General features: G+C 36.5%; 1 protein-coding gene across 1 annotated transcript in view; it reads left to right on the top strand.

Annotated features, from left to right (window-relative positions):
* Positions 1-15762: 15762 nt before the first annotated feature.
* The window catches only part of afg3l2 (AFG3-like AAA ATPase 2), a 90112-nt gene continuing 81759 nt past the window's right edge, over positions 15763-24115 (top strand). Inside the window, exon 1 of the mRNA XM_039754095.1 lies at positions 15763-15809. Within this exon, the coding sequence (XP_039610029.1) occupies positions 15763-15809 (47 nt within the window). The remainder of the gene's footprint in view (positions 15810-24115) is intronic.

Genomic DNA, 24115 nt, shown 5'->3' with positions numbered 1-24115 from the left:
AGTGACACCTATTATTGGCTAACTGAACAGATTACAATATACAAGCTTTTGATGCAGCTCAGACCCCTTCTTCAGGCAAGTTGTAGTACAGAAACTGGAGTTCCTGTGTTTACATACACATTAGGAAAGAACCAGAATTTCAATACCTTTAAGTGGGTCATCTTCAATGTCAAAAATTAACAGAACTCTCCACCATAAGATTAATTTAATAGGAGAGAAGAATAATGTATAGCCAAGATCTTTTGATAAGATAACTGTCCAACAAAGTCTTTTGAAGTTGTTGATGAGTTTTCCTTACAATGTGGCTTGCATATTGTAATCTTTTTAGTTAACCAATAAAAGTTGTCGTTTTGCTTGACTTCTCACTACAACCATAATGGCTAACACGGTACAACACCCTAGCACTCCTTAAAATGTGGAAATACTCCTCACATCTGGTCATAAAACCCTTATCTCTATTTAAACCAAGTTGTAATGTGTTACATTTTAGTATCAGTTTAATGCCCTTTTTTGGCTCATATACAATGTAATTATAACAGCATCAGTCTCCTAAGACTGTTTGGTTGGTACTCGATGGTGTGTCCATTTGTAGAATAGAAAATCACCAAATTCAATGCTCTAGGTAATGCTTATTTTTCAACATTTCAAAATATATATAAACCCTGTGGCCAATAGTAAGTGCCACTGAGCCCCAAACCCCAGACACAACTACTAAAGGATAGTCTCAGGTTTAGCCAAAGGTTATTTTTACATTTACATATACATTTACTTATTTTGCCAATGCCTTTACCCAAGGTGACTTGCAACATTTACAGGTATGATACAAGACATTTATTTTCAAACAGTACCTCTGCTAATCTTCTTTTCCTCAGTAGTATACAATTCAATTCAATCAAATCCTTTTCTTTTTGCTTTTCTCCTCCACTCTTCCTAGGTGAAGGCTGTGCAGTTCCTCTCCCAACTCTAACTTTTTGGGACAAGTGGAAGGCTTTCTTTTAACACCTGACCTGGGAGTACTTCTGGTGCTCAATCAGTCACCTTTGGGAAGCACTTCTGAGCCAGTCCGGACCATACTGGTCCTTCTACAGTCAATATCTGAAAGCCCTGTCAGTGGCCCCCACAGAATTCGACAGGGCAGTCCCATTGGGACCACAACTCAACTCCCATGCTGCCCTGTGGGTATCCAGGGGTTTGTTTATGTTAGGTAGAATCCCCAGAGGGGACTGGGCAGTCTCATGGTCTGGAATCCCTGCAGATTTTATTTTTTTCTCCAGCCATCTGGAGTTTTTTTTTTTTTGTTTTTTCTGTCCACCCTTAGTAAGACCTTACTCTTATTCTATGTTAATTAATGTTGACTTATTTTAGTTTCTTACTGTGTCTTTTATTTTTCTATTCTTCATTATGTAAAGCACTTTCAGCTACATTTTTTGCATGAAAATGTGCTATATAAATAAATGTTGTTGTTGTTGTTGTCATTCAGGACGCTGCCACTCAGTGTGCAGGAAGATGCTCTGCTCATAGCAGGCAATCACCCACTGTCCTGTCCTTCCAGGCCCAACTAGAGAGTAATTCCTGCTGCAGTGTCCTTCTGTGTCACATTTCCTTTTTCTTACTTTTCATTATAATGGCCTACTGGCCAGACAAAAGAGTAGGGTATATCCTGACTGGGATGCCAGTTTGTCCCTTACACTCCACAATCATTCTCCTAATCCCCAAACCCTGCACTCTCTCCAAGCCATAACTTTATTTGAAAGAAGTAAGGACTATTGGAACAAAATTGAAAGGAACACTCATTTTGCTTGCATTATTTCCAACAAGAATCCATAAATTAAAAAATAGTTAAAAGGATAAAATGGGAAGTATTGATGTACCCATTTATATAATGTCTACATGTTGCCCTCTAAAAATGAAGTTCACTATCCAGACCCTTTCAACTTTGTATGTGGGGCCACATCCAAATCTCACAACTTACTGTATGACAGTGTTGTCATAGAAGAAGAGTGCTTTGGTGGAGTGATATTTTAACAATAAGTTTATAAATAATTTGTAAGTCAGACAAAGCAATGTAATATTAGCGTTTCAGGAGGAATGTTTTATTTCACCAATAAAAACAGCAATGCTTTGATGTTTATTTAACAAACCACCCCCGAGTCTTGGACTAACTCAGGACTGAAATTTATTGCAAGGTTGGGAGAGATGCCTAAAACTAGTTTGGATTCTGTGCAGGACATTCTATGAAACATCCCCTGCATAAAACTACCTAACTGGCAAGCTTCAGCTAAACAAATGGCGTTAACTACTTGAAGGCATGTGTGAAAAGGTAGTGTGTGCACCCAATGGTCTGAAGTATTGCTGTTTGGGATTGATTTTGAATTAGTGGCCATTCTGTACCACAACACCCTATTGGCCTAAAAAGTTGGACAGGAATGTATAAAGTCAGTCGCGTTATCTCTCTCTCTCTCTCTCTATCTCTTACTTTCTCTCACCATGGCCATGAAGAGAACACAATAAGGAGAACAACTCGGTAGCAATACTGAGACAGGCATGCTGCCCGTTCTGAAAAATGCTGACTAGAAATGATGAGATGACCAGAGGCATTTAAGTAACTACAAGTCTGTGTGCCACCTGAATCTACTGTAGACATTATTTTATGAGTATTATAAATAAGGCATTATTAAAAAGTGTAACTTAATTCCTGCTTGTCTTTTTTACTCTAATTGCCTGAGGTTATAAATGTAGAAGGGAAGGTGGGGAGAAGTTCTAAAGTTCAATACCTTATAAATAGTGATAAGTCTATGGGATTTGAGGCATTCTGTTAAAGTCTACAAAATAAATAGTACGTAAGGGGAAAATAGAGTAAAATAGGATGCTACCAAGACAAAACAAGTGCTTATTTTTAATTTTGTATTAGTCTTCAAACTAAATTATATATTCATCATGACCAGGATTTGAGAATGTTATACTTGTATATCTTTAAATACAACACAAAGTCCAGTTATCTTTTAATGCTCAACATTAAATGCCTTGATCCTTACCTCTCCGCTTGACCACTTATTTGTACCAGCACAGCAAAACCTCCAAGCTAACTTGTCAAGCAATTTTTTACATTCACCAAAAAGCAAACACATTAGATATGTATTTCACAGTGTGATAGCATTCACAAGTTATTTGCTATTAACTATCAAAACAAAACATGTCAACGTAAGGGATTGAACTAACCAGTAATATTAGTAACAAATTATGAATGAAATAAAATTTAGTTGATGCTTTTCCACTGATGATTCGCTTAGTTCAGACCAAAATAATGTTTATTCGTTAGATCATTTTGCAGGTTTTGTACAAGAACAATCAATTTCTTGAAATTCTAGTAAAAAAAATCAAAATTGCAAAATGTTGGTTCTGCTTGGCTGTTTCTCAAACAAAAGTGGTGCTCCAGAATTTGAAGTATTTTCATCCCCCCGCACTCTCCATTTATATTAGAATCACTTCATGGAGAGTTCCATGTGCCTTCGCTGCAAATGTGATTCTGCATTGCAAAAAAAAAAAGAAAGAAACTGAAAGCAGGGAAATTGTGCATTTTGGTTTGGATTTTTGTTGTTCGCATGAGACATTTCTTCTACATAAGTTTTGGGACTATGAGACATTTCTTCTACATAAGTTTTGGGACTAATTCCTGGCAATTGTGCTGCTCCTCCAGACAAAAATATGTAAGTGGCAGTCAGGGTTTTCTATAGGTTTTTAATAATCTTTTAACTCTTTTTTACTGGAAATTTCAAGGGGGGTCTAAAATCTGTTGCTCGCTCCCTTTCAGCTCCTACACTTTCTACACGTACAACAATAGAAGGTGATTGGGGGTCTGGCAATACCACTCATACCAGAGTTACAAGTCAATTCTTACATGAAGATCTACTAAAGTAGGACTGTTTGGATTTCATATTGGTTTTATCCATTCTGACATTTTTTTGTTGTTTTCCTTATTTTCCCACCTTTTTTGCTCTTGATGTACAGTATCTTCTTGTTTGTGTTTTCTGTTTCTCCCCACTCCCATAACACATCTTAGTATCACCTTAGTAACTGCATAACAATTAATATTTGTGATTACATACAGTATATGAATTGTTTTCTTCAGTTCTTGAGCTGTTGAAATATGTGCATATCTGTAGCATGCTTATAAAAGTCATTGAAATGGTTGTCACTACACTGTAAATTGGTATCGTGTAAAATTTGTTTGATTTAGTTAGTTAGGCAGCATGAGTGTTTAAGCGATGGAAGAGGATTAGTCATATCTGACATCGCCCTGGCCTCTGGCTTGGTTTCATTACAACTGAAAGAAGACATGGTCAGGAAGAAAGGGTATCCAATAGAAAAAGCTTTGGAGATCTGTGCTTAAATGCACTGTTTATACAGAAGTAAGCCAATTAAACTCAAGTATCTTGTTGCTGGGAAACATCTGGACAACTGTAGTCACTCTGAATTCATTGCCACTATAATCAAATAATGCATTGTGGCAGTGAACTTACTAAATAATAGGAGAACAATAGTTAATCTTACTGTGAGCATGTATGGAGGATGTAGATTAAGTCTGAAAAGGTGTATTACGCAGCCTTCTTTTTTTTTCTCCATGCTTCCTGTCATAGCTGCTGGCATTAAAATTATTTTGGAAGTATTTGGTGATTTCTTGACCCCATAAACTTTAAATCCATTTAAATAAGACAATAGAAGACATATAATTGCATGCATTACATTTTCAATGGGCTCTAAAGCTATTACATATATTCTCATTTTCTGAATTCATTTTAATTCAATACAGGCGCACAAAGAAAATTAGGCAGAAGAGAGGAATCTGCTGTATAGTTGGAACACCAGTCCCTCTCAGGGCCTACTTACACATGCTCTCAGTTGCCTGCCTCAGGTCAATTTACAGTCACCAGATAACCTAACAGCGTGTTTTTAGAATGTGGCAGTCCCTTCAGGAAACCCAAACAGACACTGTGAGAAAGTGCAAACTTCACAAAGACAGTCACACGGGCAGAATCTGAACACAGTTCTATGGAGCTGGAAGGCACCGGTGATACCCACTGCACAAGCTTGCAAATCAAAAATCGATGGATAGTAGAAAAAATTACTTTATGTTTATAGGAGAAAGTTTTAATTGAGTAATTATATGACTAAATCATGGAAAACATGAAATGCAAAAGTACAATTTTAACATGAAGAATTCTTTACATTCAACAACAGGAATAATAATTCTATGTCATGCACATACAGTAGCATGAGTTTTAGTAAATTGATTAATATGTGTATGAATCTATATTGATCAATCTAAAAAATAATCTTTAATGCTTTAGAAATCTGATGTTTTTGCTCACATTTTAGCTTTGAATTCTTCTTAAATACTTATAACTAATTTTTAAGAATATGGCTACGTTGTTCTTTCCTTTATTCATAAAAAATCATAACATTTTCCTATTTTTTGATGCAATGAGAATTAAAGCAAAATGACACCTTTTCTTGACTAACTGGACAGAATACAATATGCAGGCTTTCAATGCCCCTTCTTCAGGCAAGTTCCTGTTCAGTTAGCATCCATAATGGCTAACACACTACATCACCCTACTACTATTATTTTTAGAAAATGCAATAGTTTCCTAAATCATTAGATTCATAAAAATGTCTACTTGGCATTGTTGTACCAATGCCACCACCTAGTGGTTCAAGCCATACAAACTGAAACATAAAAACAATAAATGGTTAGTATAATACCATGTCCATCCATCCATCAAGCCATTTTCTGTATTACATGGTTTCTATGGGAATCAGTCCCAAATAATCCCTGGGCACAATCACACACACACACACACTCACTTATATTCACTCATATTAGATTCATTTAGAGATGATTTGTACTCCCTGATTTTGCTCTTGATATTCTGGGGCCAAAGGTCAGATTTTTTTTGCTTTTTCATACAAATGGTATTTTATTACATGTCTTTAAAACACATTTGCTTTGTTCCTTCATATTCACCTCAATATCAAATGTGGTTGAACATGTTGCCGATTGGGGACTGCAAATGTCTACGTCACTGACCTTCTGGGTGTTTCTTCATGTTCCTCCTCAATCAGCACCCTAAAACAGATAAGCAGGAGAATATAAGGCTAAAGTTGTACTCATCTTATCTGCTATGAATTTTTTCAAGAAAATTATCATGATTAAGAGGTGCATACTAGGTGGTAAAGAGGGGGAAGAGTTTTATTGGTCATAGCTGCCAATAGTAATCAACTGATGTACTGCATATTAGGATATTCAAAATTATGAAAAAGGAGGTTTTGATTGGTCTGGTCTTTCTGCTCCCAGTCACAGCCAACTTTGCCAGGATTAAAGGAAAAGATCCTGTGGAACAGTGAACAAAAATAATATTTCAAGCATGTTGTGTAATGGTATCTGGGATATGGAATGGATGTGTAGCTACTTTCGACATAGTAACGAATAGTGTTTGTTAAACATTTCATTATCTACCTGGCTCAACAAAACTCAAGATAGGGTCCTAACTCAAGACCTAAACCTAAAGGCACCAGATAGGGGCTCACTTTGCAACATCACAATAACCCTAAGAACAAAGCAACACAGCAGTGGCTTAAAGACAACTCTGGGCATACCCTTGAGTTGCCCATCCAGAGTCTGGACTTGAGTCCAAATGAACATCTCTGGAGAGACCTGAATATACTGTAGCTCTCCCTCAATGATCTCCATTCTATCTGACAGAGCTTGAGAGGATCTGCAAAGAAGAATGCCAGAAAATCCTCAAATTCAGGTAAGCAACGCTAGTCGTGTTAGACTCAAAAAGACTCCAGGCTGATAATTGCTGTCAAATGTGATTTAACTAAGTACAGAGTAAATTATCTGAATACTCGTGTTAATATGGTATTTCAGTTTTTTGTTTTTATTTTCAGTAAGTTTGCCAAAATTCCTAAAATCCTGCTTTCTCTTTGTCATTCTGGAGTATCGAGTTGTGCTTAATGTAGGAAAAAAATAATTTCGATGATTTTAGCACAAGGCTGAAACACAGAAAAATGCATAAAAGGTGAAGGGGTTTGAATATTTTCTGAAGGCACTGTATATACTGTATACATTCATACATAAATATAGTACAAGGGTGTTGTACTGTGTTAGCCATTATGAATGTAGTGAGAAGTCAAGCAAAAATTGGCTAACTAAAAAGATTACAATATGCAAGCTTTGGAGGCAACTCAGGCCCCTTCTTCAGGCAAGATGTAATTATTTGGCCTGAAGAAGAGGCTTGAGTTGCATCGAAAGCTTGCATATTGTAATCTTTTTAGTTAGCCAATAAAAGGTGTCATTTTGCTTGACATAAATTCTTCATTGATCTCTAAAGAAAATTGCACTGGTACCATATCTGTTACATAAAAACTACACACAGAGTAAATCAATGATGAAACCAAAAGACAGATAAACAGCAAAATGAAAGAAAATCACAGTGTAGCTGAAGATTACAGGGTAAGGTCTAATGGCAGCTAGGAAGCCCTCTCTGGGGTGTCAGTCAGCCTTTACTGGCTGACTAAGGTGTCATGCAGAGGCCATGAGACGACTTTGTTCATGTTTACTGTTTAACTTGGAGAGACTTCATGCAGAATGAACACAATCTGAGATAAGAAAGCAGAGTACAACTGGAGCAATTAAATAAAGCTATCGATGGCAGCTTCCTGACACTCCTTTTCTTAAAACTGTACTTTAAAAAAATGCCTCAACACAGCTGCTCTCACTTGCAAAGACAGTCTTTGAATTCAGTGTACTATTGAACTTTAGCTGAGGTAGGTATTACATCTTAAAATGTTTTTAATCTCTAGATTATCTGTCTATGGAACTGATATATGTGAATTAAATAGAATAATGCTGTAAGTTATGTCCATCTACCCTCCCACAACTATATGCTTAAACTTGTGCGCATTCATTCCATGTGTTTTTAATATTAAATGCAGGTTTAGAATATAAATCTTTAATTGACTCTTGCAAAATCTATGTTCTAAACTGACGTGCATGTTCTTATTATGTGATTAAAGTTATGTCATGTAAAAATGAAACATATTAAGCCTAACTGAAATGTTCTCTTTCTTATACACATCTCACATTGTTTGTGTCTTCAATAAGTACTTTAGAGTTTCTGCAAAATATAATAGACAAAAGAAACAGTAGCAACTTATGTAACATCCATCCATTCATTCTAAATCTGCTTTATTCAGCCTAGGGTTACAGGGAACGGGGTGCAGCATTGGGAATGAGATATATTCCAGTCCTGGATGTGCTAATCACTGGAGCTCACTCACACAGGGACATTTTAGATTTGCTAATCCACTTGACAGCTTGTCTTGGGCTATAGAAAGAAAATTGAAGTTGTAAGAAGAAAACTAAACAACATAGTGAATGGGTTATATTTAATTTAAAAAATAGACCAAAATGCCAGAAACAAATGAAGATAATTAAATACAGGCATCTTGGAATAAGATGTGATGCCTCACTTTGAATAGTATAGTTGTCATAGATCCTACCCTTTACACATGACTTCTCATTTCATATTGTCTGGCAACCTCAGTTAGTGGTATTTAAGAAAACTACCTGCCCTTTCTTTGTGCTCGTCATTTAGTTGACTGGGTCTCCATTGGTTCTCTTTTCTTTATCAACTTTGAACTTAATTCAGCATATTGTTATTAAACCTTACAGTTCATCAACAAGGAGGACTTGGTTACGACTCTACTGTTATAGTCTGCAAATGTCAGCGTATCTTGTCAAATGTGCCTTGGCTCTGAGTTGTCATGGAAGCTGAATTTTTTGTATCTTTTTCTTTATAGTTGTTCACTCCATTCTGATGCCACCTTTGACGTTGGTCATATCTGATTGTCTCCTTGTTACCAGCATTAAGGTCTTTAAATAGGTAGCGGGCATACATTCTTCATGTGTTCGCATTTCTCTGGCGAAAACAAAATTATCAATACCTTTTGCCATATTCCTCTCAGGTTGTGTTTCTGTCTGCTAAGGCTCATTCTTGTTTCACACTATCCTTTCTAGCATGCTTACCCACTATTTAACCCTTCACATGGAATAAGATAAATAAGAATTAATTTTGTCGGGAATCAAATAAACAAAGCACAGTCTGCAAACAAATAAAAACACTAAATTATGATCAAAATGAGACAAGTATGAAAATAAAGAAACAAGAATGCTGAGCCAATGACAACGAACACCATATTATCGTTTTGCCGTTATAAAAGTTGGTTGCGCCAGGACTTGAAGTGGGCTGATACAGAAAAGCTCTTGGATCTAACTTCAGTGGATCACAGTACTAAAACTCAAAAGTTTCTGTATCATAGTGCTGTAAGCTCCCACTCTTCATTTAATAAATCAGTCCTAAACAGAGAACCAACACCTATGTACATCCCCTTCAGGCACTGGATTGTGCACAAAAACTGTTGGACCTTTGCACAAACTCAGAGAAAATACATTGCAAATGGCCAGTTCAAGCACACTTTGGATAAAAAAGGATTTTTAGAATTTTCAATCAATCGATTGGTTAATCAATCAACCTTTTTTTAAAAAGCACATTATTTATTTAAAGAACATTTAAATACAACAAAGGCAGATCAAACTGTAATACATAATATGTACATTTTGTTTAGAATCAACTTTCAATTTGAACTTTGACTTTGAATTTTGGTTATCTAGAACTACAGATCTCGTCATGAATTGAAGTTTCTAACAAGTTTTTTTGTATTTTATGATATTAATAAAAATTTTCTTACACTTCATATTAATTTTGCTATTTTTTTACATGCTAGATTGACACGATTTTGGACCATACACTATGAGAATCTTTGGTCCCGCAACAATTAAAGCTACTGCAAGTTTAATTTCGAAGAAACCAGAATTCAGTCAGGTTTATATTTATGATCACAGAAAAGCGATGCAACATAGAATTGAAAGAGTTAAACAATCAGCCGTATTAGAAATTCTATAGCCAATAATGGATACAAATCCATACATCCACAAGTATCGCATTTTACATGAAATTTATTTGCAAAACACGAACAAAGAAGTTTTCTTGGATTTTAATATGAATCTGAAAGATCACGCTTGCATTAATAATAAACCAACATGTGATGAATTGTCAGTGATTATATTTTTGAGAAAAAATCTGAGCAATTAAAGAGACGACTTTGTTCATGTTTACTGTTTAACTTGAGAGACTTCATGCAGAATGAACACAATCTGAGATAAGAAAGCAGAGTACAACTGGAGCAATTAAATAAAGCTATCGATGGCAGCTTCCTGACACTCCTTTTCTTAAAACTGTACTTTAAAAAAATGCCTCAACACAGCTGCTCTCACTTGCAAAGACAGTCTTTGAATTCAGTGTACTATTGAACTTTAGCTGAGGTAGGTATTATATCTTAAAATGTTTTTAATCTCTAGATTATCTGTCTATGGAACTGATATATGTGAATTAAATAGAATAATGCTGTAAGTTATGTCCATCTACCCTCCCACAACTATATGCTTAAACTTGTGCGCATTCATTCCATGTGTTTTTAATATTAAATGCAGGTTTAGAATATAAATCTTTAATTGACTCTTGCAAAATCTATGTTCTAAACTGACGTGCATGTTCTTATTATGTGATTAAAGTTATGTCATGTAAAAATGAAACATATTAAGCCTAACTGAAATGTTCTCTTTCTTATACACATCTCACATTGTTTGTGTCTTCAATAAGTACTTTAGAGTTTCTGCAAAATATAATAGACAAAAGAAACAGTGGCAACTTATGTAACATCCATCCATTCATTCTAAATCTGCTTTATTCAGCCTAGGGTTACAGGAACGGGGTGCAGCATTGGGAATGAGATATATTCCAGTCCTGGATGTGCTAATCACTGGAGCTCACTCACACAGGGACATTTTAGATTTGCTAATCCACTTGACAGCTTGTCTTGGGCTATAGAAAGAAAATTGAAGTTGTAAGAAGAAAACTAAACAACATAGTGAATGGGTTATATTTAATTTAAAAAATAGACCAAAATGCCAGAAACAAATGAAGATAATTAAATACAGGCATCTTGGAATAAGATGTGATGCCTCACTTTGAATAGTATAGTTGTCATAGATCCTACCCTTTACACATGACTTCTCATTTCATATTGTCTGGCAACCTCAGTTAGTGGTATTTAAGAAAACTACCTGCCCTTTCTTTGTGCTCGTCATTTAGTTGACTGGGTCTCCATTGGTTCTCTTTTCTTTATCAACTTTGAACTTAATTCAGCATATTGTTATTAAACCTTACAGTTCATCAACAAGGAGGACTTGGTTACGACTCTACTGTTATAGTCTGCAAATGTCAGCGTATCTTGTCAAATGTGCCTTGGCTCTGAGTTGTCATGGAAGCTGAATTTTTTGTATCTTTTTCTTTATAGTTGTTCACTCCATTCTGATGCCACCTTTGGCGTTGGTCATATCTGATTGTCTCCTTGTTACCAGCATTAAGGTCTTTAAATAGGTAGCGGGCATACATTCTTCATGTGTTCGCATTTCTCTGGCTAAAACAAAATTATCAATACCTTTTGCCATATTCCTCTCAGGTTGTGTTTCTGTCTGCTAAGGCTCATTCTTGTTTCACACTATCCTTTCTAGCATGCTTACCCACTATTTAACCCTTCACATGGAATAAGATAAATAAGAATTAATTTTTGTCGGGGAATCAAATAAACAAAGCACAGTCTGCAAACAAATAAAAACACTAAATTATGATCAAAATGAGACAAGTATGAAAATAAAGAAACAAGAATGCTGAGCCAATGACAACGAACACCATATTATCGTTTTGCCGTTATAAAAGTTGGTTGCGCCAGGACTTGAAGTGGGCTGATACAGAAAAGCTCTTGGATCTAATTTCAGTGGATCACAGTACTAAAACTCAAAAGTTTCTGTATCATAGTGCTGTAAGCTCCCACTCTTCATTTAATAAATCAGTCCTAAACAGAGAACCAACACCTATGTACATCCCCTTCAGGCACTGGATTGTGCACAAAAACTGTTGGACCTTTGCACAAACTCAGAGAAAATACATTGCAAATGGCCAGTTCAAGCACACTTTGGATAACAAAGGATTTTTAGAATTTTCAATTTTTAGAATTTTCAATCAACCAACTTTTTTTAAAAAGCACATTATTTATTTAAAGAACATTTAAATACAACAAAGGCAGATCAAACTGTAATACATAATATGTACATTTTGTTTAGAATCAACTTTCAATTTGAACTTTGACTTTGAATTTTGGTTATCTAGAACTACAGATCTCGTCATGAATTGAAGTTTCTAACAAGTTTTTTTGTATTTTATGATATTAATAAAAATTTTCTTACACTTCATATTAATTTTGCTATTTTTTTACATGCTAGATTGACACGATTTTGGACCATACACTATGAGAATCTTTGGTCCCGCAACAATTAAAGCTACTGCAAGTTTAATTTCGAAGAAACCAGAATTCAGTCAGGTTTATATTTATGATCACAGAAAAGCGATGCAACATAGAATTGAAAGAGTTAAACAATCAGCCGTATTAGAAATTCTATAGCCAATAATGGATACAAATCCATACATCCACAAGTATCGCATTTTACATGAAATTTATTTGCAAAACACGAACAAAGAAGTTTTCTTGGATTTTAATATGAATCTGAAAGATCACGCTTGCATTAATAATAAACCAACATGTGATGAATTGTCAGTGATTATATTTTTGAAAGACGGAGATATCAAAGATAGAGTTAATGAATAACATCCACACAATATTTCAGGTCAAAATTAACGATATGTTCCAATGTATTTAACCCACTTTTGTCATCACAAGGTCTATTGCAACTTTACATTATTAATGCGTATCTAAAAGTTGAAGCTAATCGTCTCTTCTTTATCAAATCGAATCAAGCAAAACTTAGAACTGAAAAAATATGCAAGGTCTCATTGATCACGTTCAAAATTCAAATATCAATAGTTCCGGCAAATTCAGTAGGAAAAGCAGTAATATTACCATCATCACATCAAGGTAGTCCAAGAGCATTGCAACAGTAATATCACGATGCAAAGGCAATATTCTGAACTATCAGTCAGACAGATTTATTTATTACAATGCCTTGCATTCCACAGTGGCCAGAAATTCTTTGATTCCTGAGAACAATGCCAATGGCTGCTTCGGCTCTGGATATTCCAACTTTCGTAAGTAGATTGTTTTATCAGAAAATCTTAGTTTTCTTGAAAGAACTGGATTCAGTGTTTGGTCAAAACAGATCTTACATTTACATGATTGAATTTCAAAAATGGGGTTTGCCTCACATGCATTTATTGGTTACTTTGCAAAATAAATTATTAACTGCTGATGATGTAGATTGGTTTGTCTGTGCTGAAATTCCAGACAGAGAAACGTATCCTCAATTATGGTACAAAGCCATTAAACACATGTCTCATGGACCTCATTTAAAAGATTCAGTATGTTGGGACTCAAACGAAAAGCAGTATTTAAAGAGATTTCCTAAAACTTTCGTTAATTCAACAGATATAACTAAGGCTGGCTTTCCTGATTATTGCCGCAGAGATAATCGTCACGAGCAACACACTTATCACGGAAAGAAAGATGGTAAAATTGTGATGATCGATAATTCAATGATTGTACCGGATAACCCGTATTTGCTTAAACAATTCAATTGTCATATTAATGTCAAGCATTGCGCATCGGTTATGAGTATTAAGTACATCTACAAGTACATTCATAAAAGTCACGATAGAGTATGTGTAACTTTATCCAAAGAACAGTCTCAGGACAAGTTATTTACTATGGTTAATTACTCAATGTAATGTAAAATAGTTAGTTCAATTATGAATATGTAACCGTTCCCATGAAAATATCAATCTGTTTAAATCGTACATCCCTTATCCCATACGCAAGTGGCAGAGCCACGAAGTGGCTGGCGCATAGTGCCCACCCGGGGGTTGGCGAGCAAAGAGAGCAGGGGGAAGAGCCCCCTAGTTTTAACATAAAAGGAATATGTTTTTCCCATTGTGAGCATACAACTGGATGACTTGACATGTGGATAATGTGACACAAGTACATAACCTATCAAAAAGTTTGTTATCTACATTCTTGAACATGAGAAATTTTTTTCTCCCTACAAACTGCATGCAGCAAGTAACATATAAAAAATATAAATTAATGTTTAAAGTATAAAGTTAACTTTAACATGTAAAGTTAAAAATGTATTATGTATTACTTTTAATACACACAATACAGATGAAAGGAAACTGCTTATTTGACTATTTGAGATGGTGGATTTATAAAATCTACATTGACTGACAGCAATTCATAAGTTAAAGTTTAGATCCTGCATATTAAATTTGAAAAAAATTTTCTAAATGGCTAATGTGTTAGAGTGTTGGGCTCACATACTTGGAATCATGAGGTTTTAAGGGACACATTTTATGAAATTCCAGTACTGGTGAAAGGAAACCCCATCACACCAGTGTGGGCAGCAAGGGTTGGAATGGGGTGGTTCTGGCAAAGAAGACGTTTGTTCCATGATGTTTTACAGGTTGACAAATCTTGCTGCTGAACCTGCATGTGACAGTGCAGAAAGCACAATACTAGAGCTAAGCAAAGAACTGCAATGCTAGAGTGAATTTCTTCTGCCTACCTTTTTATAAGCAATATCTCGCACCTGATTGATATTGCATGGAAATACACACAGATGCAAGGAACCAAATGCAATTTGCTGAAAAAACAGTCACTAGAGATATAACTTAGACTAATTCCTCACACAGATAAGTGCCTGTGCCGCACAAGACAAGGGGTTGTTAAATGAATTCATTGATTGTGAATTGACACCATGGGCAACTAAAATATTAAAAGGTGTTGGGCCCACAGATGCCACAGTGGCAAAAAAGGCAGAATGGCCTATTAAATATGGCTGATGAGAGAGAGTTGGTCTCTTCAGGATGGAAAATTGCACAGGCAGAGAGCAGGATGTATTCCTCCAGTTATTATGGCTCTGTAGCCCATTGCACACCTCCTGTACCAGTGAAGGGGTAGCTTTCACCATTGTTCACCACTGAAACAGCTCAGGCAGACTCATCCTTCTAGTCTAGCCCTTGCTTTTGTTCCAGTCAGTATTTCCTCCAACATCAAATATTCAAATGTAGTTTCAGACAAACCAAAAAGAAAGGTTATACAGGTAACTAAGTCAAAAACTGCCTTCTCAAACCTACCTTCCATTCTTGGCTTTCTTCCTTGGGATTTTGCTCATAGACTTGAAAGTGTCCCTGACTTTGTTATTTGAAGCTCATTTTGGTATAGTGGGTCTGCAGCTTCAAAAGAATGGCCAGTTTTAAATAATCCAAATGGCTGTGTCAGTCTCTGTGGTTGCGATTGCACGACAGCGATGTGTTAAAGAGGTAATCATTCTCAATTGCTTCATTGGCTTCCTGCAGTGCGTGATTAAGAAGCAGCGCCCACGGGGCCATATAAGTACAGCCCGGCACAGAAGGGGAAAAAAAGAGAAAGATGGTAAAAAAAAAAAAGGTGACTAAAGGGTAGTCTTGGGAGGATGATCTGGGCACCTAGAAGGGAATGGTAGCACAAACTGGGGCCTCGCAAAGGAGCATAGGCTGTGGAGTTCTAGGGGCTGGTTTTCCCTACTGAATAATGGCGTTGAGTGGTGCAAGCATGGGAGATGACCTCCCTATGGGGAGGTACGACTGCGGGTGCGTGAAGGAAGACTGGGAGAAGAGTTGACCTTGGATAGTCTGGCTGCATAGTTTGGAGGCAACCAAGACGGGGTTTGGAGGAATGAAGTTCGTTGCTGCTGAGTCTCCGCCAGCTGCGCGAATGATGGGTGAGATGAAGAAAAAGGTAGGCTGAGATCGGGAGGAGCTAGTAACTGTATTTGTACTCTGCTTTTATTGGATTTATTTATTGTGATTTTAATCCCCATGATTCACATGTTTTTATGGATTACTTATTTATGGACATTGGGAACACTGTACTGTGGACACTGTTTTTGGTTTGTTTTTTATTTATTATGATTAAAGCAGCATTGCACTTTTCCACCATCCCCTAGCTCCATGTGAGATTTGTCCCCATTAGTCCGTTCAGTTGGGTCATAACTTTCGATGATGTTCGAGAGTCTCCCATATTTGAAGAAGGAGTCTGGAGTGGACCCACATCGTCACACTCATACAAAAAAAAAATCCATGCTTCTGACGTCTCAGATAGCAAATCAAAGCATCAGCATTGTATTCAGAAAGTTGTTTATAAACTAAATCAGATACAATGTGTGTTATAACAAAGCATTCTTGTGCAATCAGTTACAGTACACATTCTGAATCAGCACAATTTTCTAAAAACACAGGGGGAAAGTTAAGTAAACATTTGGAACATCATAAAACACAGCTGTTCTTATTAGTAAAACACCCTTCCTGGAAACAATGCCCTTTTTTCATATTTTTTACACTTTTCACTCATATATGCTTTCTTTCCAGAAAGCTGTTTCTTTTAAATATCCAGTTCATTCTTAAGTAACAATTAACAAAGAATGATAAAATATTAAACATTAATCTTCATAACAAAGGATAAGCAAAAACACCCTGGAAGATGACTAGTGCAGCCAGAGCACTTGGAATACATTGTGGTTTTAGAATGGTAGGAGTAGGAGGTAAACTGGAGACGGTAGGAGAATGGACAACTGGAGAAAACAAAACACAGGTTTGGCAGTAACCTCAAAATGATAAGCACAAGTTTTACTTATTCAGTTCTTGAGGTCTTTGTGTTCTGCCCTTTGTTTTTTCTCCCTGGGTGAGCCACATGCTAAAGGAAAGAACTTTTGGATTTGGTTCAGGTGTCTGGACCTAAATTCTTGAGGCGTGATATAGCTGCCAGAGGATAAATGATGACACTTTGATGATAAAGAGAAGATTTTTTTCACTCCCTCTGCTGTACCATATACATAAATACATGTATAATAATTAGCTCTGGCAAATTATTAATCCAATAATTTTAAAAAGCAATACACATTAAACAGTTAAGCTTTATGGTTTCAAACCTCAGGCAAAATGCAAAGATTAAACAACTGCTGACGCATCTGTGAAATGTTTTCAAGTACCCTGAAATATGTATGAGTAGTTTAAATTAATTATATTTAAACAGTTCAGGAATGTACCTGGAACAAAAATAGACTAGTCATTAAGTTTATAAAACAATCTTTAAAGGAAGATGCCAAGCAATGTTTAATAAAGCTTTTTAGAATGCAAAAATAACATTTAAACTGGACAAAACAAGTATTTAGTTTAATGTTCACATGTAGAGTACATATTATTGTAAATAAAATGATTAATTTTATTTATATTAAAAATTTCATTTCAGATTGTGTACACAAAATCAAAACCAGATTATATCATCAGTCAATATGTCTGAAAATAACAATCACATATGGGATAGGGAATGAATGCATGTCCATGGGGTTACTATAATCTTGGCATGATGAGAATCTAATAATCCATTTTCTGAACTCTTTATGAGGTCTGAAGGAGTCTCTAAACACATGTGTTGCCTGTATTTATTTGGAATAAATCTTTTTGGTTTACTTTTCCCAAAATTTCAATTAGGTTTGTGGATTTCTATAGCCTTTCAGAGCGGTAAATAGCATGTAGTCCAACAATGGAGTTGGCAACTTGGCTTCTCAGTAGACCTTACTGTTGGCCACAAGAGTTCTGGATTTGGGCACCTACCAGTATAAAATGAAATGCAATTGTAGAACACATTGCTTTGTATGATACCTATTATCTGACATTTCATTTTATGACATTTTTTTTAATCTTTTTCTTTTATATATACTTTTGCATTAAGCTTTAATGTGCCCTTTAAAATATGAATTGTGTATAGTGTACAAATCTTTGTCATTCTGATTACACACCTCTTAAAGCAGGTTTTAAAGACAGGTGAAGGCTAAGTTTTGAAAAATCCAATATTCTAGCACTACATGAAAACAAGTCCTGAGTTATCATAGCACCAAAGGTTCAACCAAATGTCTAACCAAAGTTGTTTTAATGAACCAGCTTTCGGAAGCATCACATCCTCTGTCTAAAAGAACCAATGTTATTTTATTATTGTTTGCTTTTGATGTGCTTACTGGGAGCACACAATATTCTTATTTTTAGAGTATTATGATTCAGGTTTATTTTTTACTTAGGTTATTCAACATTATTATCAACTTTTATTTGTTCCTATTGTTATTTTGGAATATGGAGATTACATATCTGATGTTTATTTTTTTAAATAAATAATATTTAAATTTGTTAAAATATTTTCACATCTATGGGGACGCTATATTTGTTTTGTAGGCACCGCCTTTTTGCTGACATTGCCACAACATTGCTACATATGGTCCCATGGATGAATGGAAATTACCCTTGTTATCTGAGGTAACAAATAAACACTAAGAGAGTTCTGTGTGAGTTTTCTTTAGATAGATAGATAGATAGATACTTTATTAATCCCAAGGGGAAATTCACATACTCCAACAGCAGCATACTGATAAAGAAAAATATTAAATTAAAGAGTGATAACAATGAAGGTATAACAGACAGACAATAATTTTGTATAATATTAACATTTACCCCCTCGGGTGGAATTGAAGAGTCGCATAGTGTGAGGGAGGAACGATCTCCTTAGTCTGTCACTGAAGCTACTCCTCTGCCTGAAGATGACACTGTTCAGTGGATGCAGTGGATTCTCCATGATTGACAGGAGTTTGCTTAGCGCCCGTTGCTCTGCTACAGATGTTAAACTGTCCAGCTTCAATCCTACAATAGAGCCTGCCTTCCTAACAAGTTTGTCCAGGCGTGAGACGTCCTTCTTCTTTATGCTGCCTCCCCAGCACACCACCGCGTAGAAGAGGGTACTCGCCACAACCGTCTGATAGAACATCTGCAGCATCTTATTGCAGATGTTGAAAGACGCCAACCTTCTAAGGAAGTATAGTCGGCTCTAACCTTTCTTACACAGAGCATCAGTATTGGCAGTCCAGTCCAATTTATCATCCAGCTGCACTCCCAGGTATTTATAGGTCTGTACCCTCTGCACACAGTCTCCTCTGATGATCACAGGGTCCATGAGGGGCCTGGGCCTCCTAAAATTCACCACCAGCTTTTTGGTTTTGCTGGTGTTCAGTTGTAGGTGGTTTGAGTCGCACCATTTAACAAAGTCCTTGATTAGGTTCCTATACTCCTCCTCCTGCCCACTCCTGATGCAGCCCACGATAGCGGTGTCATCGGCGAACTTTTGCACGTGGCAGGACTCTGAGTTGTATTTGAAGTCCGATGTATATAGGCTGAAAAGAATTGGAGAAAGAACAGTCCCCTGCAGCACTCCTGTGTTGCTGACCACAATGACAGACCTGCAGTTCCCGAGACGCACATACTGAGGTCTGTGTTTAAGATAGTCCCCGATTCCTTGCTACCAGGTATGAATCTACTCCCATCTCTGTCAGCTTGTCCCTATGGAGCAGAGGTTGGATGGTGTTGAAGGCGCTAGAGAAGTCCAGAAACATACTTCTTACAGCACCACTGCCTCTGTCCAAGTGGGAGAGGGATTGGTGTAGCATATAGATGATGGCATCCTCCGCTCCCACCTTCTGTATGCGAACTACAGAGGATCGAGCACGTGGCGGACTTGTGGCCTCAGGTGGTGAAGCAGCAGCCGCTCCATGGTCTTCATCACATGTTTATGTGGGTTAATTTTTTAATTTTTGTCTTCAGTGCTTTGAATTCCTGACAAAGTCCCAGATTTTTGATTTGGCTTTGGTGAAAGACACGAGAGATATCCAGTTTCAGGTTAACTAATACGTCTCATGCTCTGGTTACTTTCTATTCTGTCTGATATTTGATCCAAGAAACAACATTAAAGGCTTTAAAAATGTTAAATCTTGATGGTTAAGTACTTGTTTGCTGTGTTTTTAACATGATGTCTTATTCTCTCTGTATGTCCCCTCTTGACAAGCAAAATTAACAATAAAGTTCACTTGAATTGAGTTATGCAGAGCCTCAGTATCCTTACTGGTGTTCCATTGCCACCATATACTGGTTGTAGCAAGTGAGTCTGGAATGACCGTGACCTCCCCTAATATAGCCTTTCCTTTAGCTGTTGTCTTTTTTTTCTACTCGAGAGCTTGCCTGCCCCCTCTGGGGTTATAGACATCTACTAGCATCTACTTGCCCTGACTGGCATTCATGTACTGTAGATTATGGTAAAGGTGTTGCCAAACTGCATTTGGCAGTTTAATAAGTAGCTATAATCATTTCTTTCCATTGCTGTCATCGGCAATCAAAGCACTTGTTTTGACTAATAAACATAGTAGGAGTTGCATGGCAGAGCAATATAGCATGCTGACTTTCAAAGAGTCTGTGTTCATTCTTCCAACTGATGTAAATATCACATTCACTTTAAAATTCTTCAAGCTGGGAATTTATTAGAAACTGTATGACTTGCACTGATTTTGAACAGACAGAATGTATATACTGCTGGAACATTAGACCTGAAACTGAAAGTAAGACGGGCAAGCAAACATTTCTAACATTGTTGTTCAGCATGTCCCAGAGACTGAATAACAAGCCCACACCCAGTTATGTAAAGGTGAGGCATGGAGGTAAACAGCACACTAGTTTTTGTGCTCACTCCTGCACCCACCTTCTATTCTGCCAAATGGTTCATTTTAACCTACCCTTATAGGAGATGTGCAAAAAAAAAACAAGAACCTGCTGAAGTCAAGATAGTGTGTGGTATGGTTAACACAACTAGTTAAACAATAAACAGTTTTAAAAATATTGTTAACAGCTGCTCTGTTTATTACGCAGGTAATACATTTTTCATGTGCAGTGTACAGCATTATTTCTGTGTAGAATCTGAGTGGCCTGTGCAAGATCATTAAAACAGTAAGCACTAACACAATATGAAAGAAACAAGCATCAATTCATCCATCAATATTTCTGATGTTGCTCAAAGATGCAGGATCTGAGCCTAACCCAGCAGCGTCTAATACAAACCAGCCAGCCATGAATGGGGCACCACTCTCACTCATACCAGGCTCATTTAAAGTCATTAATTAATCTAATATGTGCATATCTGGAAGAAAATAGGAGTATCCACAGAAAGCCTCATACAGACAGAGGAAGAAAATGCAGATACCTCACTGGAATTTAAACTCATAAAGATGTAAGGACGCCATGCTGCCCAAATTCTTCATTCAAATGCAGGATGCAAAACTTTTAGAACCATCATATCAAATTTTTTGAATGTTGTGTAGATGCAGCCCTCCATAATTGACTTCAATCACCCCAGAGAGCATGAAGCATACAAGGCATTCATAACATGTACACCCCCCTTATGGTTTCTTCTCATAATGTGGTAGTTTAAATGTTTAATATACCCACCTTATAGATTCATGCCACTAATGCACCCCTGCAGAATATTTAAATGGTTGTTGTTATAATCTTTGTGAGACCAAGCCAAAGTAGCAACCAGGAAATGTAATCAAAAAGGGACACTAAAATGTTTGGGGAGGCACCTTTTAGCTTCCTCGACACTAAAACATAACTAAAAGGGAGTGCCAGCAGGCAGACATGATTTGGTACAACAGAGCGCTGGAGGCACCAAAAGGAATGAACTGAATCAAGGTCAAAAACACAGGCGGTGGCTAAAAATGAATAGAACTGTCAAAGAATTTATTGTAATATCTAAAAACGAAAACCAGAAACAAGGTCAAAGTAAGCATTGCCAAAAGGACCCCACATTAGTGAAGTATAATGATTTACTGCAAGTTCCTGAAAAAGAGTAAGATCAAAGTAAAAGAAGGGTAGACTAGTGTAAAATGGCTAAAACACAGGAAGGAAAGGGGTATAGCGTGAGGAAAGTGGTGTCCCTTGGGGGTCAGTGCAGGGGTTGTTGCTATTTTGAATATACAGTATATGAATGATATGAATGCCAATGTAAGTAACAGGGTGGTTAAATTTACAGATGATACCAAGGCAGCTAATTTACAATAAGCAGAATCATTACAGAGGGCCCTGGATGGAATATAGATTTGGATGAATTTGTGGCAGATGAAATATAATGAAAGTAAATGTAACGTAATATATGTAGGAAGAAAAATGTTAGAAAACATAAAGGGGGTCTGAAACTTGTCAGTACACCTTATGACAAGGAATTGGTAGTCATAGTGGACTTGTTTCTATCCACGTCCATACAGTGGACAGAAACCATTAAGAAGACTAGCAGAATGTTTCGCTTCTATAGCAAGATGTGAACAGTAAAAGTTGTGTCCAGTCGGAGGTAAGTATCTTGAGCACAGGAACTTTTATTGAATGCCACAAATACAAACATACATGCTACCCCAGCATAAGTATATCTTCTTTCCTCTTGTAGCTTAGCCACACCCCTTATCTATATGATAATACTACTGTCATAAATATCAACACATGACAAAAGTCAAGCTTTTTGACGCACTAGTGTGACCATACCTGGAAGTTCTGCATGCAGTTTTGGTCTCCAGACTACAAAAAAGTCATAGTAGCATTAGAAAATGTCCAGAGAAGCACCAATAGCCTGTTTCCTGGACTAAGAAGTATGAGCTATAAGTAGAGGAAGTAGTTGAACCCTTTCAGTTTAAGCAAACGGAGATTAGGACGTCACATGCTTAAAGCTTTTAAAATTATTAAGGAAATTAGTCCACTGGATCTAGGCTGAGACTTTAAAATTATTTCAGCAAGAACACACAGTCACAATAAATACTGTAGATAGATAGAACTTTATTTGTCCCCTGGCGAAAAATTGGCTTTTTACAAAAGTTCTTTAAATAAGTAAATACGTTAATACAGATAGATAAATAAATATTGAAACAAAGAATTATGTAGCTTCTGTAAATGCATTGGACAACAAAAGCCTATATAGGCTTAATTAAGTTTCATCCTTTGTTGCACTTCTTAAAGAAATGCATAAAGGAAAATCTTATCCCGAAAGACATCCTTTGTTGATGTAAATTCCAAAATCAGATGACAACTGTTTCAACAGTAATAGGATTTTGTAACCAAAATTTTTAGGTGAAAAGCAATTGGATAATCTTTAGGAAAAAAAGAAACAAGCAACTTTCAACTTTGGTTGCACAAGTGAACACGCCCTTTAACTAAAAGTTGGTTGTAACATCTTTTACTTTCATTCAGATGTAAGCTTGTTTGGATTGGACTCTCTGTTAGCTTAGCGTAAACACAGTTTGAGATTTGATAGCATTCTTCTTTGCAAAAGACTTCAAGCTCATTTAGATTGTGTGAGGAATGTCTGTGCATAGCCCCTTTCTGGTAAATCCACAGATTTTCCTGTAAGATTAAGGTTGCAGCTCTAACTGAGACACTTTGGGTCTCAGCCCTTTGGCTGAGTGCTTTAAATCGTCATCATGACCAAAAGTGAAGTTCTTTCATTTTCTGTTGGAGGGCATCCAGTCATATGACAAAATATCTTGATATTTCATACTTTTAATTTCCCTGTGAAGCAGGCCAATAACATGATACTACCTAAACTGTGCTTGACAACAGGTACTTTGTTTTCTTGGGTAAAGAGATGTGTATCCAATTCTCTGTTTGGACTTTTAGATCATAAGACATTTTCCTGCATGGTTTTCTTCTTTCCTGATTTATAGAGCCTTGGATGTGGTTTTGTGTGAAATACCTTCTATCTTGCTATTCCATCCTACAGCTCAGGTCTGAGGAAAATACACTGGATGGTTGTTGTATGGCCAGATATTGCCATTAATCCTGCAGCTTCTTTAACTTTGCTGTTGGCCTCTGGGTAGCCTTCCTGATGACTCTTCTTTTTGAGTAGTTATCAGTTTTGAAGGATGTCTTGATTTTTGCAATGCCACGGTAATGCTGTATTTCCTTCACTTGTTGATGATAGTCTTCACAATACTCCATTTAATATATAATGTCATCAAAAATAATGAGTAGAGGCAGGG

Source organism: Polypterus senegalus, chromosome 5 (genome assembly GCF_016835505.1).
Source record: "Polypterus senegalus isolate Bchr_013 chromosome 5, ASM1683550v1, whole genome shotgun sequence".
Classification (NCBI taxonomy): Eukaryota; Metazoa; Chordata; class Cladistia; order Polypteriformes; family Polypteridae; genus Polypterus; species Polypterus senegalus.
This window is presented reverse-complemented; position numbering and strand designations above follow the sequence as displayed.